Source organism: Protomyctophum parallelum, assembly GCF_964188405.1.
Source record: "Protomyctophum parallelum genome assembly, chromosome: 20".
NCBI classification, from domain to species: Eukaryota; Metazoa; Chordata; class Actinopteri; order Myctophiformes; family Myctophidae; genus Protomyctophum; species Protomyctophum parallelum.
In genome coordinates this window covers 27,186,952-27,206,519 of record NC_139718.1, presented here as the reverse complement: position 1 = coordinate 27,206,519, position 19,568 = coordinate 27,186,952, and the positions used below count along the sequence as shown (strand labels likewise).

General features: G+C 41.5%; 1 protein-coding gene across 1 annotated transcript; it reads left to right on the top strand.

Annotated features, from left to right (window-relative positions):
* Positions 1 to 269: 269 nt before the first annotated feature.
* Positions 270 to 17,689, top strand: tulp4b (TUB like protein 4b). Its single transcript, XM_083791401.1, has 15 exons — positions 270 to 354; positions 729 to 998; positions 1,765 to 1,893; positions 2,992 to 3,153; positions 3,346 to 3,526; positions 4,099 to 4,206; positions 5,005 to 5,171; positions 5,742 to 5,966; positions 6,242 to 6,476; positions 9,058 to 9,190; positions 9,753 to 9,897; positions 11,653 to 11,746; positions 11,922 to 12,065; positions 12,219 to 15,691; positions 15,860 to 17,689. Exons 1-15 carry the CDS (start codon positions 337 to 339, stop codon positions 15,974 to 15,976), a joined length of 5,601 nt encoding a protein of 1,866 aa, XP_083647527.1. The 5' UTR covers positions 270 to 336; the 3' UTR covers positions 15,977 to 17,689.
* Positions 17,690 to 19,568: the final 1,879 nt, after the last annotated feature.

The following is a 19,568-nucleotide window of genomic DNA, read 5'->3' as shown; positions in this document are numbered from 1 at the left end:
GAGGGAGCCATATAACATTACTTGTTGAATAAGGGTATTTTTCTGTACTTCCTTTTGAACAGAATTGTAGCCTATACGGATCCCCAGAACCACACAACACCACTGGAAGATAATGGGATGGGCTTGGTATCAACGAAGCCTCACATGATGACAAACTTTGAAGCACAGTGTCCATTGATTCACTAAATTGGGAGCTGGACACACTTTGGCTTTATGATGTCCTTTACCTCCACATAGATTGAATTGCAATGCACCAGGAAGAGATCAGTCATACCACTTCAGTGCATCATCTGAATAAAAATATGGACACCTTCAGAGGATACATTCTGACCAAACATGTCCAGGAACTATGAGGTATGTTTAACTGCATGCTCTCATGTTGGCACAGTGGTTCTCAAACATTTTCATGTCATGCCCCCCAAAGTGATATGTGGCCACAGACCCTTATTTGAAAATAATTTGTGCCAGGGACCCCTATATGAGATTAATTTTCCAAATTTGAAGATTTTCAAGGTTTTTCCAATTTCTTTGGAAATAGCTGATCTACAAGCTCACAACCTGTCGCAACTACTATTTTCGCTGAACGCTCGCGTAGAGATGCTATAGGGTTCAAGACAAGTGGTTAAATTACTACATAAACAAAGCCAGCAGTGATGATGACAGCATTTAAACAAACACCTGTTTCCCTTTGTTTTAAATCACTTCTTCCTCTTTGTAACCCATTACAGCCTGGTCACTCAGTAGGGATGTTGGCTGCTGTGGAACACGGTCCAATCCTCTGCAGTGACTCCAACATCCTCTGCCTGTCTTGGAAAGGCCGGGTTCCCAAGAGCGAGAAGGACAAGCCAGTGTGCCGGAGGCGTTATTATGAGGAGGGCTGGCTCGCCACGGGGAACGGAAGAGGAGTCGTTGGGGTGACTTTTACATCGAGTCACTGCAGGAGGGACAGGAATACCCCCCAGAGGATCAACTTTAACCTACGAGGACACAACAGTGAGGTGTGGATTTCATTTATTTTATTCACTCATTTTGAAGCCATTAAATGGCTTTTTGAAGCCATTAAATGGCTTCAAAATGAGTGAATAAATGAGCTGTTATTAAAAGCAAAACAGAAATGTTCTGTTTTGCTTTTAATAACAGCAGAGTGAAGAATGACCCCCCAAAAAGGTTGACATATTGACATTGGCTAATACAAGTTATCAGGCCTACTTGTGTAGCTGTGAGCCATTCCAGCAGTATCTTAAGTATGAAATGCGTTGTCATATGCTGTTTTGCAGAAAGGCTTTCTATTCAGTTAATTCACTCAGTGAAAAAGTACTCGATTGATTGGTTGATTGATTGATTGAAATATTTATTAACAGTTTGCAGAATTACAGTACATTTCAAGAACAAACTCCGTCCAACAAATCAAACCTATAAATTACAGTCACACTCATGCAATGTGCACAATGGTTTTCATTGTATTCATGACTTCACAATACAAAAATAGGGAAAATGAACACATTAGATTCAGAAAGGTAGATTTGTCGATTAATTATATAGTTGTTCAATAACAGAACACAGACATAACCAAATGAACATAACAAAATCATATTCACCGGTGATGTTATGATGTTACAATTTATATTTTATGTGTAAATGTTTGTATAGCAGTTCTAAGTGTAGGCGATATATTCTTTCCGCTTTGTAATAATCTGTACATAAAAGAGCCCCTTGTGTTTTGTGAAATGTAAATGCAATAACACATTTTTTGGACATTGGTAGGTCGTTTTGGTGCGTTGGAATGAACCCTTCCAGAAGCTTGCTACATGTGACATGGAAGGAGGGATTTTTGTTTGGATTCAATATGAGGGAAGATGGTCTGTGGAGTTGGTAAACGATCGTGGTGCTCAGGTATGCATGTGCAAATATACAATGATGCCCCTATCTATCTATCTATCTATCTATCTATCTATCTATCTATCTATCTATCTATCTATCTATCTATCTATCTATCTATCTATCTATCTATCTATCTATCTATCTATCTATCTATCTATCTATCTATCTATCTATCTATCTATCTATCTATCTATCTATCTATCTATCTATCTATCTATCGGATCGATCGATCGAGGAGAGCACAAACTGCGATCACGAATGCTCACCCCAAACACGGTTGCCCAGATCAAATCTGGCGACCTGGGAACGGTCGCCACCAGGTACTCCTAAACGTAACCTCAGTAAAAATGGGGGCGAGAGTGTATTGGGAGGATCTTTCCGGTTACCTCAGCATACGTTCTCTCTCATCGCGATGTAATTGTTTGGCGACAGGGCACAGTGTATTTTGGAAATGCAATCAGCTCACGGAAGCCTTATCCATCGGCAACACTAATAGGCATCTTTGGCTGTCAAATCAGTGATCTTTTCTGCCCGCCGGTCATCACAATGGGGAGGTTTCACCGTGAAGTCAGCCATTCTGCTTTGCTTGGGTGAAGGCGTTGGGTGTCTCGCTTTAATGTGGTTTGACATCACTGCTGTTGATATACGCATACTTTGTGCTGCACAATTTGCGTTGCCATTTTCAAACAGGCTTTCAAGCATGCACAAGCAGAAAGTAAATAAAACTAGTCAGTGCAGCGTGCACACAGCCAGACGGGACACAAAGCCAGACCAGACACATGCATGCACACACACACATACACAGTTCCCTCTCCCATTTGGAAATGTAACTGCCTATTTTGGAAAACTGAAAATTTTTTGACGTTTCAACAACACCGGTCATAGATAGATAGATAGGTATACACAGTATTGGCTACTCAAAAATAGCCAATCAAAAAGTTCATCTCAAGTCTCAAAGTGATGCATTGTGGACCTGACACAAAATCCTTTCAGGTCCATGGCCTACTATGCATCAAATTGGGCGTCCTTGACCGTGACCTTGAAAATGTATGATTGAGAACTACTGTTCATTCAGAGAATTATTCAAAGGTGAATATCTTTGTCCACTAGGTGAGTGACTTCACTTGGTCCCATGATGGCACCCAGGCTCTCATTGCCTATAGGGATGGCTTTGTGTTAGTCGGGTCAGTCAGTGGCCAAAGACACTGGTCCTCAGAAATTAACCTGGAGAGTCAAATCACCTGTGGAATCTGGACGCCTGATGATCAGCAGGTAGGCCCACGAATTTTTTTTCCTATCACCTGTCTCTGGGTTTTATAAATATTTAGTGAACTAATGAAATGTAGTAATAAGAAATGTGTACTACATTGGATGTATTGGAACAGATTGTTTTCTTTCTCCATTTACTGTAAAGTAATTGTTTTGAATATGCAAGGTTATGCTTATACATGATGCTCCCTTCAGGTGTTGTTCGGTACAGCGGATGGTCAGGTCATTGTGATGGATTGCCATGGACGGATGTTAGCCCATGTTCTGCTCCATGAGTCTGACGGCATCCTGAATATGTCATGGAACTGCCCTAGTTTCCTGGTGGAGGATAGTACAGAGAGTGACACCGACTCTGATGACACTGTTCCTCCTTTAGGTACAAAAAATGCTTTCCCAAATTCCCACATTATATAGCGTTTAACCACACCCAGGTTGTACTATGGGACAAGTTGGGCAACATCTGACCAAGCATCAGATGTTTGATCGGCACATGCTGATTCTAAGTCTATTGACAACTAAAACAAAAAGGAAAAAAAACGTGCTTGTTTTAAATGTTTTTACTAGTTCTCTCTACATTCCATTGTCAGTTACTTGACGCAAGACTACTGGGAGCATTATGATAGGTTTTCCTGTTTTGTCAAACGTCTGACGCGACAGTAGATTTTGCCCTAAATATATTACAACCTGGGAGTGAGCATGTGTAGGTATACTGTACATGTCTTATAGTTACTTAATACATTATTAGCTAAGCTTATTAGCTAAGCTTTATAATCACTAAGGTTCTAGTGCTAGAGCTAGTGCTAGAGCGTCATAGTGCTAGAGTGTCATAGCATATTATTATTATAAAAAAATCACACCCGTGTGAATAATAATAATCACGACATGTATTGCATTCAACGAGCATGTGTGAAAAGGGAAGTTTATGTGCCTTTCTTTCTTTCTTTTAAGTGCGGAGAGTGAAGCCTTTATTGACAGTCAGCTTCTTATCAGGAGATATCAGTTTAATGAACAACTATGATGACCTCTCGCCCCACATAATCCACTCAGGACTCAAAGGTACTGTAAGGTATAAATGTAACTTTTGCAGATGTGAATGCATGAGAAATACTGTTTTAGTGACACTGTAAAATCACTAGAAAGTTGTGCTAAGTAGAACGCAAATCTCCACCTGGCGGCATGCCCTAATAATAAGGGGCTACCTGATGTGCATGGTTATGTGCCTAAACCTACAGGCATTTAGTCATTTATCTAGTCTTAGTCAACAAAAACCTTAGTCTTTTAGTCCTAGTCTTAGTCAACAAATATTCACACTGCCATAAAGAAATTAAAACATACCGTAATTGCCCAGACTTTTCTTCAACAAAGATGGCGAAAGCAAACATTCTTTGTTCTGTGCTTATATACAATTGTATGGTACAGAATACTAAAGTCCTTAAACAAGAAACCTAACCTCATGATACACTAGGTAGCAGTCCGGGAAAGAGTGAATCTCTTAATAATAACACTATAATGAATCTTGGTTTCTGATCCAAAGGAGTAGTCTCTCACTGTATTAGCAATTAAAACACAAATAAATGTCTTATACTTTCCCCCAACACAGAATAATGCAAGAGTAGGACAATAACGGACACACAGACAAAGTTGAAAACATGATCTCCTGGCAGAGATGGATTTTGTTTCTAAGCAGGCTGAAGAATGGCACTGATGAATTATGACTAGTGCAGTGCTTAGCTCAAAATTATATCACATTAATGATGTTTCATTTCATTTGCTGGGTTGGCTACTGCTCTAAGCAGTGTGGCCTCCCCCTCCATTTTAACAATAGAAGAAACTCCCCTGCACTCTTTTCGACAGATGTTGTGGTCCAGTGGTGCTCCCAAGGAGATCTCCTGGCAGTGGCTGGGATGGAGAGACACGGGCTCACTGCTGACTCTGCCTGTGCCTCCATCATGAGGAATGCCCTTGTCAAGTTTTATAATGTCCAAGGGGAGCACATCTACACTTTAGAGACACCTGCACAGGTTAGTGCTCTGTAATATTCCTTTAATTCTTCATCCACCCAACTGTATTATATATATTTCTAAACAAATTGGGCTGCACATCATTTTTGCTTGTGCGCAAACCCACACCTTTCCACGTTCAGAGTCTGATTTATCAAAAAAGAATTCATGGATTTTGGTACGTTATATACAGACATACACATACACAGACTTATATGGCTCAAACATTGTGTATAAGTTATTAGAATGAATTATTGTTCATACAAAATCAATTACAATAGTGACAAACCCCAAATAACATATTTTGTCATTATTTATTGTTTTTAAATTGTATATAAATCTAGTGGTTAAATGGGGTTAAATGGGGATTTCAAACATACTGCATTCACACAGATACGCACTGATAGTTTTCATTATGCTTCGATTGAAATTAATACATTACAATAGAAAATGGAATGCTGTATATTTGGAGGGGGTTTGCTTTGGCAATACTTATAGGAACAGAACATACAGTGTCACAAATAGTACACACTGTGAATTCATACATTGTTGTTCACTATCACTCTGTTTCTATCAATGCCTGTCTTTCAGAGACCCATCACTACCATCTGCTGGGGCCACAGAGACTCACGTCTTTTTCTGGCATGTGGACCAGCATTGTATGTGGTGCGTGTAGAACATAGGGTGGCCAGCCTCCAACTGCTATGCCAGCAGGGCATCGCTAGTGCACTGCGAGAGGAGAGAGACGTGGGCAAATTGAACATGCCCTCACTCCTGTGTTCCTACGTGACCACTGCTTTCATACCCACCATCAAGGTATACTGACCAAATACACAAACTTACAATGGCCTTTAATTGGTTATTTGGTAACCTGTACAATTTTCTAATTTATAATTCTGTATTTCATTCATCACTGTTTTTATTATATCCCTTAATTTGTTTCTGGGTTTTGTCACTGAGTGTGCACACACTTCAGTAATCCTATAGACAACTTACTGAACAAGCAGTTCAGCAATAATGAGATGACTTTATTGTGAAACTTTTGGTCCTGAATGACCACCATCTGGTGTGCTTTCCTCTCTTTGTTCTAGCCTCCGATTCCTGATCCAAACAACATCCGTGACTTTGTCAGCTACCCTACAGCTGGAAATGAGCGTCTCCACTGCACCATGAAGAGAGCAGAGGAGAACCCTGAGGCAGGAGGGCCCTGCTACACCCTCTACCTGGAACACCTGGGGGGACTGGTGCCTATCCTCAAAGGACGGCGCATTAGCAAGTTAAGACCTGAGTTTGTCATCATGGACCCAAAAACAGACAGCAAAACAGGTTGGTTAAGACTTGAAAGCAGTGAACTGTCTGTAAAGCACTAAGCAGAGGTTAATAATTATATGTTAATACATTCTTACTTTAATACTACTTACTGTCTTGTCATCTCCATTTGGTATGGTATTTATATTGTAATGTCTGCTTAAGTCAAGTCAAATCGAACTACTTAACACACACACACGCACGCGCGCACACACACACACACACACACACACACACACACACACACACACACACACACACACACACACACGACACAGTGTTATAGATATAATTTAACAGCTTCTAAAATAGTGTCATAATTGTGTTAATAGTGTCATAAAAACATGGGATCCATTACAAGAGCACATTCACATTCCAAGTCCAAATCACTTGAGTTAAAAAAAATCACACTTGTGTGAAGTGAGGGGCACTTTTGTTTGCTTTTGTACGTCACAGGGGGCATGCTTAAAGCAAACATGGCTGCCACATGACTTCAGGGGACGTAGGGGCATGCAGATTTTTGGGGGGCCTGTTGATTTTTAGGATCTTGCTGAGTTTTCGGGGCACATGAATAAGATGAACATTGTTAGGGCTAGCGCCCCTCAGAAAAGAAAGGAACCTGCAGAGGAGTAATGACCCATTTTATTTTATATAAGGTAGATTGTGTCAGGACAGGAGTTAGGGAACATTTCTGGGTATACAATACAGAAATAGTCTGTGTGATGAATTTGATGCTGCCGTTGCTACCGGCGTCCAGTCCCACAAAACAAAAACAAAATCTGCTTCTGTTAAGGTTATGTAAGGCATTTATGCTTCAGCTGAGAGAAAAAGAAAGGTAAGGACAGAAGAGACTCAACTTGACTCACAGGTAGTGACCCCCCAGTATCAGGATGTTGATATTCATTCATCACGAGTTTTCGGGGCGCATGAATAAGATGAACATTGTTAGGGCTAGCGCCCCTCAGAAAAGAAAGGAACCTGCAGAAGCGTAATGACCCATTTTATTTTTTATTTTATATAATAGGTAGATTGTGTCAGGACTCATTTATTTATTTAATTTATTTATTTATTTGACTGGGACAAAGCTCATTAATCAACATGTCAGTTTTCACATCAATGTAAATGGGCCAGAGTGAGCCGAAGCTAAATTTCATCTGTAGTCCCTGGGCAGGCTCTTAAAAAATGAATGATAAAAAAGAAGGACAAAGTGTAGTGTGCTTGCACACAACACCATGCGTTGATGCCATGTGTGCATATGTGCAAGCACCCAACACTACGTCCATACAAAAACACAATACAATACAGATAAAAGAAGACAAAGTGTAGTGTGCAAGCACCCAACACTACGTCCATACAAAAACACAATACAATACAGATAAAAGAAGACAAAGTGTAGTGTGCAAGCACCCAACACTACGTCCATACAAAAACACAATACAATACAGGAACAGATCGACATGGTACAGGGGACAGAACAACGGCAAGTGAAGTGAGAAATGACGCCGGTGGTAAATACTAAATAGTGCTGATAGTTAGTTACTCATGATTACAGATTTGAGTTGTTTTTAGCCACCTTTTCAGGTTGAATTTGAAGGTCAGATAGTTGGAGGTCTCTCTTAATTCTGTAGGGAGACTGTTCCAGTGATGCATGGGAGGCTCTAACAGAGAAGACTGTTTTACCAAACACTACGTCTGATTGGCACTTTACAGTCCTCTCTGGTAGTTGCCCTTGTTGTTCTGCCACCACTGTCCGTTCGATCTATGAACTGTTTCAGTGGTGGGGGTGCAAGTCCATTTAAGATCTTAAAAATGAGGCAGGCATCTGCAAAATGTTTAAAGCCGTCAAAATTAAATAAGTTGTACTTTTGAACTATATGGCAATGGTGGTAACGGTTGGGCTTTTGATCCAGTGTTTTTAATGTCTGTTTGTAAAGTGATTCTATGTTTTAAAGTTGTCTGATTTGTCTGTGACCAGGTTGTGAAACAGTAGGTTATGTGTGAAAAAATCATAGCATGCATGAAGAGTTTGGCTGCATCTGTTGTTAGATATGGTCTTATGTGTCTGAAATTGGATAAATTGAATTTGATTTTATTGGCTACATTTTTAACAAGTTTGAGTCTAGTGTAATTCCAAGATATTTAAATTCTGATACTACCTGAATACCTTCAATAAGAATGTCAGTGTCAGGGTCTGTGGACCTGACACTGGAGTTAGGGGACATTTCTGGGTATACAATACACCTTGGAAAGCATGCCTGTCTATTTCAAACAAAGTGTTTTTTGACTGGGGGGTAATTTTTTGACAGCAGGAATTGCCTGTCATAATTTGACCCCCCCCCCCCCCCCCCCCCCAGATAGGACGTATAGGGCCTTAGTCCTACTCCCCCTCCCAGCCAACACTCCCCATAAACTGAACCAGATCCCAGGATTCTGCATTTATTTTGCACACAGCTTATCCACCACGACCCTCAAATGTCCCTTTTTCTTTAAACTGTATACTGTATGCCATTTATTCCTGTCTGATGAAAATAATTATATTAATTCTAATGCAAATTCACCGTCAATATAATTTCTTTCTTTTTTCCTTTTTTCCCCCCAGATGAGGTTTGTGTGAATACCATGATCGCCTACACTGACAGCTGTAACTGCTCGGACTCCAGTGACATTGAGCTGAGTGATGAGTGGGTTGGGAAGAAATCACCGAAGTTATCACGAGGAAACAGGTTACCTCTGTTATTCTCAACCCTTTTAATTTCAAAGATCTCCAGTTTTGTATGCATTAGGACAAACCACAGACCTCTTTATCTCTGGGACCCCAATCCACACGATAATATCCTCATTGTTAATTTAACTCTGAGAGTGTACAAATGGAACCAAATTGAATTTGTTCCTATCATTTAGCTGGGGACCCCCTGGAACCCCCTGAAGGCTTACCTAAACTTGCTAGGTCATACAAATTGAGTCAATTCACACAATGTACAGCCATCATACTCAATGCTGAATGAGTGGCATGTTATTGGATCTGTCACACCAATTTAGAAAGTGTAAGGTACTGCATGTTGTCAGAAGTATTGTGTTTTATTGTATTGCCATATGGTGCAAATCCAAAACGGATTACAAATGATACTTCTACCATGTTAAAGTAAACTATAAATATAATTATAAGGAATTACATACTAAACATTGGTTTGATTCCATATCATATACAATGTATCTATCATCCATCAGCAAGTTGTATTCTGATTCTAAAATGCCTCATTGAAGGTACAGATAAGTAACTCCTTTGTTTTGAAGGATGACCATGGAATCTAGAAAATCTCCCAAACTCTCACGCGCTCATCAGGAAGGCCCAAGATCTCCAAGACTGCCAACAAAGAAGCCTCCAGTTCGGTCCCCCAGTCTGACGCGTAGAGAGTTCTCAATGGATGGAATCACAGAGGTACAGTATATAACAATGTGATTCAAAAACTGTAACCACTCATGCTGTGGTGGTTTCATACTGTCCCTACAGTCCCTAGCCTTATGTAAGGGTTGTAATACGCTTAAAGGGATTGTGACATTAAAAAAAAGGTTTTGGAATTGTTCTTGTTTTTTTTAGGTTTTCTAATCTCAATTGCACCCAAAAAACATGAACTTTTAACATTCAGTAGATTTTCTGTGATCTGGGGTTTTCTGGCTCAAACAGGTGCTCTGATTTGCCGGCAGTAAGTGACATCACTTACTGCAAATCCCATATATGTCAATGGGATTTGCCAGCAGATGTCACTGTTTCACTGTGTTGCCTGTTTTCATTGTAGCTCAAAAGGCCCAAAAAACCCCAAAGAAAACTTCAGACCACAGAAAATCCACTGAATGTTCAAAGTTCAGGTTTTTTGGGTGTAATTGAGGTCATAAAACCTAAAAGAAAAAAGAAAAAGAAATGAAAATGAATGTCATAAAACCTTTAACACATTGAGTGGCGCCTGCTGGACGAAGGTGTTAAGGCGCTTGGTTGCTGGGGATTTCTGGCCATTCCACTGTGATGCGCATCCATTTTAGGCTTCCATATTGAATGCTAAAGTATTAGTGTTACTGAGCTAAAATGAGCTCTAGAAAACACCAATAGCTAGGTTTCCCAAAGACATTTTGTGTTGCACGTAGCTTGAAGCCTGCAAAGACACGGCCTAAAACAGGGTAGTTGAGTGTGTTGAGTGTGGTTGAGTGAATACAAACGGTGCGGGAGGGATCAACCAGGGGATCAACCAGAGCGGTTCAAAGAATGAAACACAGCAAGGCAATGTTCTACTTCTAGCGATATTAAACGCCTGCTCGTCATGCGTAACCAATGCATGGCACAAAATGAATTATTCAGGACGAGTATACCTGTCCTACGGTCCCAACGTGCTAACAATGAGTGACGTTTCCAGTAATAAGCAAGGTGGAAATGTATTAAAACAAACTGCTCCTGATAATTGCAGCAAAATCCTTTCCATGCCACTGAAAAAACATAAGACAAAGCATACTGCATTAATATAGTAAACTATGTTAGATCCAGGTATTAACTAGAACTGCACTCTGTCGAGTGCCTACTTGCTTGTTGCACACAAGTGTGCACAAGCAGAGAGCGCACGTACTGTCGACCGCTACAAACTGTCAAATCTCAGCTTCTCTGTGAAAGAACGTTTGAAATATTGAATTATTAGGTTTAGCTATTTGCTACGTACCTAGTGACGGCTTTCGATGGTGACGTATACAGTATGTCGATCAGTGTCAGGTGGATTAAAGGAAATGCCTCTATGTATATGTATATGTCATTTGTAAGTTGATTAGCGGTATACTGTGGTTACTTTGCGTATGCCCCGTTTGATGCGTATGTATCGTAGCAGCATATGACGTCAGGGTATAACTGGTACAACTAGCTCTCAATGATGACATAATAAAGATGTGGATTAAAGGACCCAATAACAGGGTGTAATTGGTTTTCGATGGTGACGTAATGACGATATGTATCAAGTAGTCATTACGTCATACGCTGGCACGGCGCATACGCATCAAACGGCGACATACACATCGAAGCACTGGACGAAAACTATTACTTGCATGCTCTGCATGCACAAGTAATTACAATACAGCCTTTAGACTGAACTTTAGTGTCTTTAGTGAGTTTCTTTGTCATTAATTATTCCTTCTTTGTATTTCTGCTTTTACTTTGCAGCACAATTACCTAGCTCAAGTTACATCAAACATCTGGGGAACAAAGTTCAAAATTGTTGGACTTGCTTCCTTCCTGCCTGCCAATCTTGGTGCAGGTAATTATGTCAAAATAAGTCATTAGAGAATAGACATTACACAAATCTTCAAATGTCAATTTGTTAGATTTTTCAATTGAGAATAATAGAGTTTCAAAGTTACGTATACGTTCTAAGTAAAATGAATAAGTTAGACGCAATTCTTACTGTCATATAAATGGTGAATATCTTTCAGTAATCTACAAGACCAGTTTGCTTCATCTACAACCAAGACAGATGACCATCTACCTCCCAGAAGTAAGAAAGATATCCCTGGACTTCATGAGCTTACCTGTTTTTAACCCCAATGTCTTCAGTGAGGATGAGGATGACTTGCCAGGTATTAATGAAGAATTGAATAAATTAGTATCAGATGAACAAATGAATGCGTTAATGCACAATATACTATTTTGAACACTGGAAATCTCTTGTACATGTCACATTTATTACTTATGTCACCTATTACATGCTCTCTCTTCCTCATTCCTTCTAGTGATGGGTTCCTCTGGGGTGGCAGTAGACAACCCTCCGTGTACAGTCAACATTCCTATTGCTCCTATCCACAGCCCCGCCCAGGCCATGTCCCCAACTCAGAGTATTGGTCTAGTGCAGTCTCTGTTGGCCAATCAGAATATTCAACTTGACGTTTTGACCAATCCCACAGCCACTGCAGCAGCGGCTGCTGCTGCTGCAGCCGCAGCTGCTGCAGCAGCACCTGTTCCTGATCACAGCCAGGATGCAGTTACATCACCGTACCCAGTGCCAGCTAGATATGCTAACCCAGGACAAGTGATCTTTAATGGGCTGGAGATGGGTCCTCTTCTTCCTGGTACTCTACCACCTCCACCGCCGCCCCACCATCTTCCACCCCAACCACATTCACAGAGGTCTCATCCACAGCAAACTCACCAACAGCAGTCAAAGCATTCACATCAGATGCAACCACAACAACAGCAGCAGAAATTGCAGCATCCACAGATACAGCAGCAACATCATCATCATCATAATCATCATCAACAACAACAACAACAACAGCAGCAGCACCATCATCAACAACAACATCACCAAACACAGCAGCAGCAACAACAGCAACTGCAAATGCAGCAGCAATTGCAGCAGCAACATCAACAGCTACAACAACTACATCACCACCAACAACAACTACTACTACAACAGCAGCAGCAGCAGCAACAGCAACAACAACAACAACAACAACAACAACAGCAGCAGCAGCAACACCAACAAATACCACAAAGCCAACAGCAGGTGCCAAGTCAACAGCAACTTCAGCACCAGCACCAACTAGCGCAGCAACAGCAACAGATGCAAATGCAACATGAGCAGATGCAGCAACAGCAACAGCAGATGCAGCAGCAACAGCAGCAGATTCGGCAACAGATCCTGGAGATGAGACAGCAGCAGCAGCAGCTTCAGCAGCAACATCAACAGATTCAGCAGCAGCATCAGCAGATGCAGAGGCAGCATCAACAAATGCAACAACAACTGAAGATGCAGATCTCCTTGCCCCCGCCTCCATCTGGCTATCCAACCATTTCCCTGCAGCAGATTCACCTGCTGCCACAGATCCCTCCTCCTCCTACCACAGAGCCTGGGCTGGACAGGGGAGAGCATGGGCACACGCTGAAGCCGAGCCTGCCCCGGTCCTTACCACCCTCCTTCATTGAAACAGATGGGTCAATTGAGATCCAGATGAGGAAGGTGAATCCGCCTCCTCCGTATCCTGGCACTGTGGTGTCTGCACCTGCGGCGGCCACCTCGGGTCCTCCTCAAACCCTAATCACGAACTGTGACAGTCCGAGTGTCCTGGCCCCCGATCCCTGTCTGAAAAAGGACGAGTTCTTGCTTCACCCTATCACTCTACAGTACCCAACACCTTTGGGATATGAAAGGATCACCACCTTTGACAGCAGTGGGAATGTGGAGGAGGTTTGTCGACCACGCAGGCGCCTCATTCGCAACCAGAATACCTACACTGTTCAAGGCATTGGGGGCTCAGCAACACTCAAAGTCACCTCATCAGAGAATAAAAAAATACAGCTCCCCTACAGCTCAGCAACTCTAAGCCGTCTCTCAGTACCCCGTTACTCAATACCCAGTGGAGACCCACCCCCTTACCCAGATCCGGCAAATCAAGTTACAGCAACACTTCCTCCTCCCCAAAGAATTGATAACAGTCTGATTCATGCCACCCTAAGACGTGACCGCAGAGACATAAGTCTCAAAGTACCTCTGATGATGGAGAGTTCAAGAACCCTTCCCACCAAGGCTAAGATGAATAGTGCACTGGCTCTCTCTTATCAGCAGAGGGTGTCTACTGCTTTATATACATGCACTCAATGTAGCAGCAATAGCAGCAGCACAAGTGTTAGTGTCAGTGGTGGTGGGACCAGCAGTAGTGGTATTGCTGGTGGTACGGTGGTTAGGCAGGACTTCCCTCCAGGTAAAGGTGCCCATCACAGCACCATCATTGTGCACTCCAAAAGTTCCTCACCTCTGGCCTCTCAATCATCTTATAATCTTCTGAATCCTGTTGAAAACAGTAGGGACAGAACAGTGTATGTCAACTCTGCCTTTACTGAAGATGAGTCTTTAGGTCAGCAGTGTCAACTTGAGAAGTCTGTGCGTCACCTGACTCTTGGTGATGTCAGCTTGACGGTGAAACGCCCACCGCCTTACCAGTGGGACCCATCCACCACAGAGGAGTTCTGGCTCTCCCCAGAACAGAATATGTTAGCCCCCCCACCGGCACCACACAAACCACCCCCGCTCATCTTCAGTCAAGCTCAGCACTTGGACATGTCCCGGATCCCTTTTGTACTTACAACCAAGCCTCCCACAAGTCCAAGCACTAGCACTCTCACTTTCCCCTCAGGTTACCAGATATCTCTCTCACCCTTTCCTCCAAGTGTTGGCCACAATGGATCCCCACTACAGACTGTACAGAGCCCTTCATCACAGTGCCCTCCAAATGAGGTCGTGGCCCCAGTCCCTTTTGCCCAGCAGGACCCCAGCCTGGTCTTGCCACCTGGGTACCCGCCCAGCCTGGCTAACCTGGCCTGCTGCCCTCTCCCTCCGATGTACCCAGGTGCCAGTGCATGTGCAGGAATTCAGCTGCACCCTGTTAACTTGCACCCCTGGAATCCTTACCCATGCCCACCTCCTATGCAAGACCCCCCAGCTCATCCAGGATCCCATCCACCACCCCTCCCCACCAAAACTCATCAGTTGTTAGAGAAGCCGATTCTGTCCCCACCTCCTCCAACTGCACCACCTCCACCACCCCCTCTACCTCCTCCACCTCCTCCAACGGAGCTTCTTCCATCAAAAGGTGCAACAGTGGACCTGGCGGAGTCTGCTAATAACTTCCCAGAGCCATCATCCCTGAACGAAAGCCCCGTCCCACAGGAATCTGAGCGTTTCAGCAAGAAGAGCCGCAAGAGGCTCGACAGCAGAGCCGAGGATTCCAACATGCCCACCGTCTCAGAAGGAAAATCCAGAAAGGAGGGACGCGCACTCTCCGATTTCAACACTCTCATATCGAGCCCAAGGCTTGGCGGCAGAGACAAGAAGAAGCCTAAGGGCCAGAGAGAGCCACTCAACAAGACCAAGAAGATGAGCAGAACCACCAATGAGTTCCAAGACAGTTCAGAAAGTGAGCCAGAGCTTTTCATCTCTGGCGATGAACTCATGAACCAGAATCAGAATAGTAAAAAAAGCTGGAAGAGCAAGCGCAGCCTGCGCATGGCAAATGAGCTGGAGGAGATCAAGTGCCGCAAGGCCAACGAGAGAGAGGACCGCAGTTTGGGGAGTCAGGGATTTGTCTATGTCATGGCCAACAAACAGCCCTTATGGAATGAAGCCACACAGGTCTACCAGCTTGACTTTGGAGGTCGTGTTACCCAGGAGTCAGCGAAGAATTTTCAAATTGAGCTGGATGGCAGACAAGTATGATATTCTTTTTAAACTTAATTACTTGATGTTATAGTAAAATGGAAATAATTAATTGTTGATTCCATGTTAATTATTATGCTATTGTGTAAGAAATATCTATGGAAGCTTTGTATCCACCTTGTCTTCTATGTCCCTAATGCTATTTTCTTTATATTCCTTTAGGTAATGCAATTTGGGAGAATTGACGGGAATGCATATATTCTGGATTTCCAATATCCTTTTTCAGCGGTGCAGGCATTTGCTGTGGCCTTAGCCAATGTTACTCAAAGGCTTAAGTGAAAATATGATCTATCTGTGATGTTACAAAGCAAAGAGATATGGTTATGGATTTGACCTATAAATGGTGTCGAAGGTCTTACACATGCAAATGACTTACAAACAATCCTTACAACTGGCAATGGTAACCTACTGTATGTGAATGCTCATGAAAGAAAACAACATTACAAATCATTGTAGGCTAAGTGATTATAATTTTGAAGGCATGCAAGTTAGTATTGTTAAATTATTCTGTTAAATAAACAAATGAAACACCCTGCTTAAACAGGACATTGCGGAAAAAATATGATTAATCCAGTCATTCTTGAATGGATTAAATGGCCAGTCCTGAATGGGACTTGTGCCACTGTAGTGCCAATGACATCGATTCACTCTTTAGTTGACTGACTGATTATAATAGGACTAGTCTTGTGATAGATATATTATATATAGCTAATAATTATTTTTGAATTATGGACGCATCTTAAGTCCATTTCAGGCAGCAAGTCATACTGTATTTGACATAATAAAAAAACATCTGGTACTGTATCACTATTAATTATTAATTAGGTCAGCTTAATATCTGTAAGATCAGTGGGTTGGTCTTTCTGAATAAATGAATCACAACTTTTTATTATACCCTATCAAACTGATTTGTATTGATTTAATGATGTCTTTATTTGTGCCAGTATTTGTCATTCATATATCCCATAAATTAGTTCAAGGGCAAGCTTTTCCATGTGTTTTGTATTTTTAATCTTTCATACAGTATTATCTATTTCAAATGTTTGATGTGCAATGGAAGACCATACTGATTGTGTAAGTGCAACATGAAATGTTGAGCAACTTAGTCTTTTGTTCTATGTTACTTCTATGAAGTGGTCCAGTGGAGATATCTTGCCTTCTTTTGGCCACTGTACTGTGAATCATTAATCATTATTCAGTCAAGTATCACAATCTGTTTTAAATCCATCAATCATTTTGTACGTTTTTAGTGTCACTTTTTCAAATGGTTGATATTGGCGAATATTGGAATGAAACTGATCATTTGTTCATGTGAGCTTTTGAATGATTGTGTTAGTTGATTGCTACTACATGATTCTGTCCTTTTTCATTTAAAGAAATGCCACCTCTAAAGTGGTCCATGTTTTGAGAGATGGAAATACAGTAGGCTCTGTGTGACCAGGTAGGCTACATGAGACAAAAAAATATAGACTTGTCTGTAAACAGAGTTCTGAGTTTTCTTAGCTTGATTTGCGCTGTGTTTCTGTCGGTTGGTGTTCATGAAGCTACTTGAAAACCTGCATTTTGAATGTGAAGTGCTTTGCCTCTTTGGAGAACATTCTGCTTCAGTTAGATATAGCTTTGTCTGCAATAATGCTCCCTATAGGATTGAGGTTGTACTTGCAAAAGATAACAAAATGCTGCTTGCCTTGCACTCTATATTTAGTAAAGAGCTTCATATTATATGCTAAATGTGTGTTGATTTGTTCAGAATTTAAGTAATTAAACAATTTCCCTTTGCTTCATGATGAAATTGAGAGGTATTGAATGTTACACTTAAAAAAAGACAGAAAGCTGCTGGAAACATTGCATATTAATAAATGTTAAAAGTGTATAAAGACGTGAACATATCCAGTAACTGACATTTGTTTTGTGTTGTTTCAAGTTTATTTCAGAGTAACTGGAGGCATTTTCTGAAGAATCATTCAAAGCAGCAAATTCACATTTTAAACTGCAACTCAATTATCAGCATTACTGCCCAATGAATATTTGGTTGCCTGAAATGATTATTTCTTTCTTCTTTTTTTTTGTAAAAGAAAATATATATAGGTTCCCTAATAACGTAATAAAAAAAATTTCATTTCAAAGTATTTTGTCTTACTTCCAGCTCTGTTATGTCAAGTTCCAGGGAGGCACCTGTGGTGTTTTGTGTATAAATATGTAGTAGGCTATAGCCTAGCTATGTGCAGCATCAAGGATAATTAATTAAATAATGTGCTTAAATTAGTTTTGGCAAAATTCCACACAATTCCCCTAGCTGCCCATGTCACTTTCTGCCATTTACCTATGCATTTGCCTAATGCAGTGGTTCTCAAACTTCTTGAAAAGATTTTGTGTCAGGGACCCATTTTTTACAAGATTTGTGTTCAAAAACTAAACATTTTAAGACTGTTCCACTGTTGAGCGGTAGGGGGAGGTGTAGAGGGGCCTAGAGCCGGGGAGAGAGATGGAGCAGCCAGTAACAGTGATGTAATAATGTAATAGCTATGATCAACGCTTATTTGACTCATGAGTTTATTGAGTTATGATGTGTACAATATCGTTTTCACTTCGTAATGTATGTACTGTAAGTGTAAAGGCATTGAACCCCTACCATGAAATGTTCTATGAGCAGGGTCTGGCTGTAAACACGTTCTTGAGCTTAGTCCAGTTACCCTGGTAAACATAAACATAGTACCTTTCCTTTCCTTTACACGAGACGTTACTTGTTATTATTGGCTGAATTCAAATTGCATTGTCTGTTTTGGCCGCTCCACTTGGTTACCAAGGCTACTAAGCCACTCGGGATAGGATTGCCTGCTAAATGGCCATGTAGTTGGTGCTACAATACTCAAATGTGCAATAATCAGTTATGTGCATCATGCTTCCATGCACTTGTCCCATTTAGGCTACAGATTTCAGATTTCTATTGAAGGGATAGGCCATTTGAGGTTCTGGTACTTCAAAAGCATAACATCCTGTGTGGCACTCAGGTATTCTTCATATGAGTGTTGTGTAGTAGCCTACTGCAAGAGAACAACGTTTGAATACGGTCTCCTTGTACATGTTTATGCTTGTTGATGACTTTGATTGTGCTATTTAGCATGGCATCTTGAGGATGTAACAACATTTAATAAAAAAAAAAATCACTATCAGAGCCTATTTGTCCTTGCATTTCCTATTTCCCTGTGGATATTTCCATTTATTGCAATGGCAAGAGTTTGTTTCATATGGTGTGACTATATCAGTCACAAGTTGACATGTTGCACTGCCTGGCTGATAGACAACAGCAGGTGGTGCTGTTTTATGCTCTGCACAGTGTACTCAGTTATTTGCTCGAGATTTACAAATGAAAAGATGAATACGCTATTCATTCAAGCCGTGCATGCCTATTCCCATATAGGCTGAGGAAGAAATGCCACTTGACAGTTTTCAAATCAGCCTGGTGGCGCTACAACAGGCCAAGTTGCGTCTCACACACACACGTGACGTCTCTCTCACACACACACACACACACACACACACACACACACACACACACACACACACACACACACACACACACACACACACACACACACACACACACACACACACACACACACACACACACACACACACACACACACACATTTTGCCAAACATCACACGCTCTCCTATCCTACTGGTGGAGATCTGTGCCCAGAAGGGCACTTTTTCTAGTTAATTTCTGCATCTCTTTAGGGCCCATTTAACCATATAATGCGCATGTTTAATCAGTGGCACCGTTTCCATTGATGTTCAATCATCCAGAAGATAAAGGCATATAATAACATCAGTGCGTTAAAATGTGATCTAAAAGCACGCTAATATG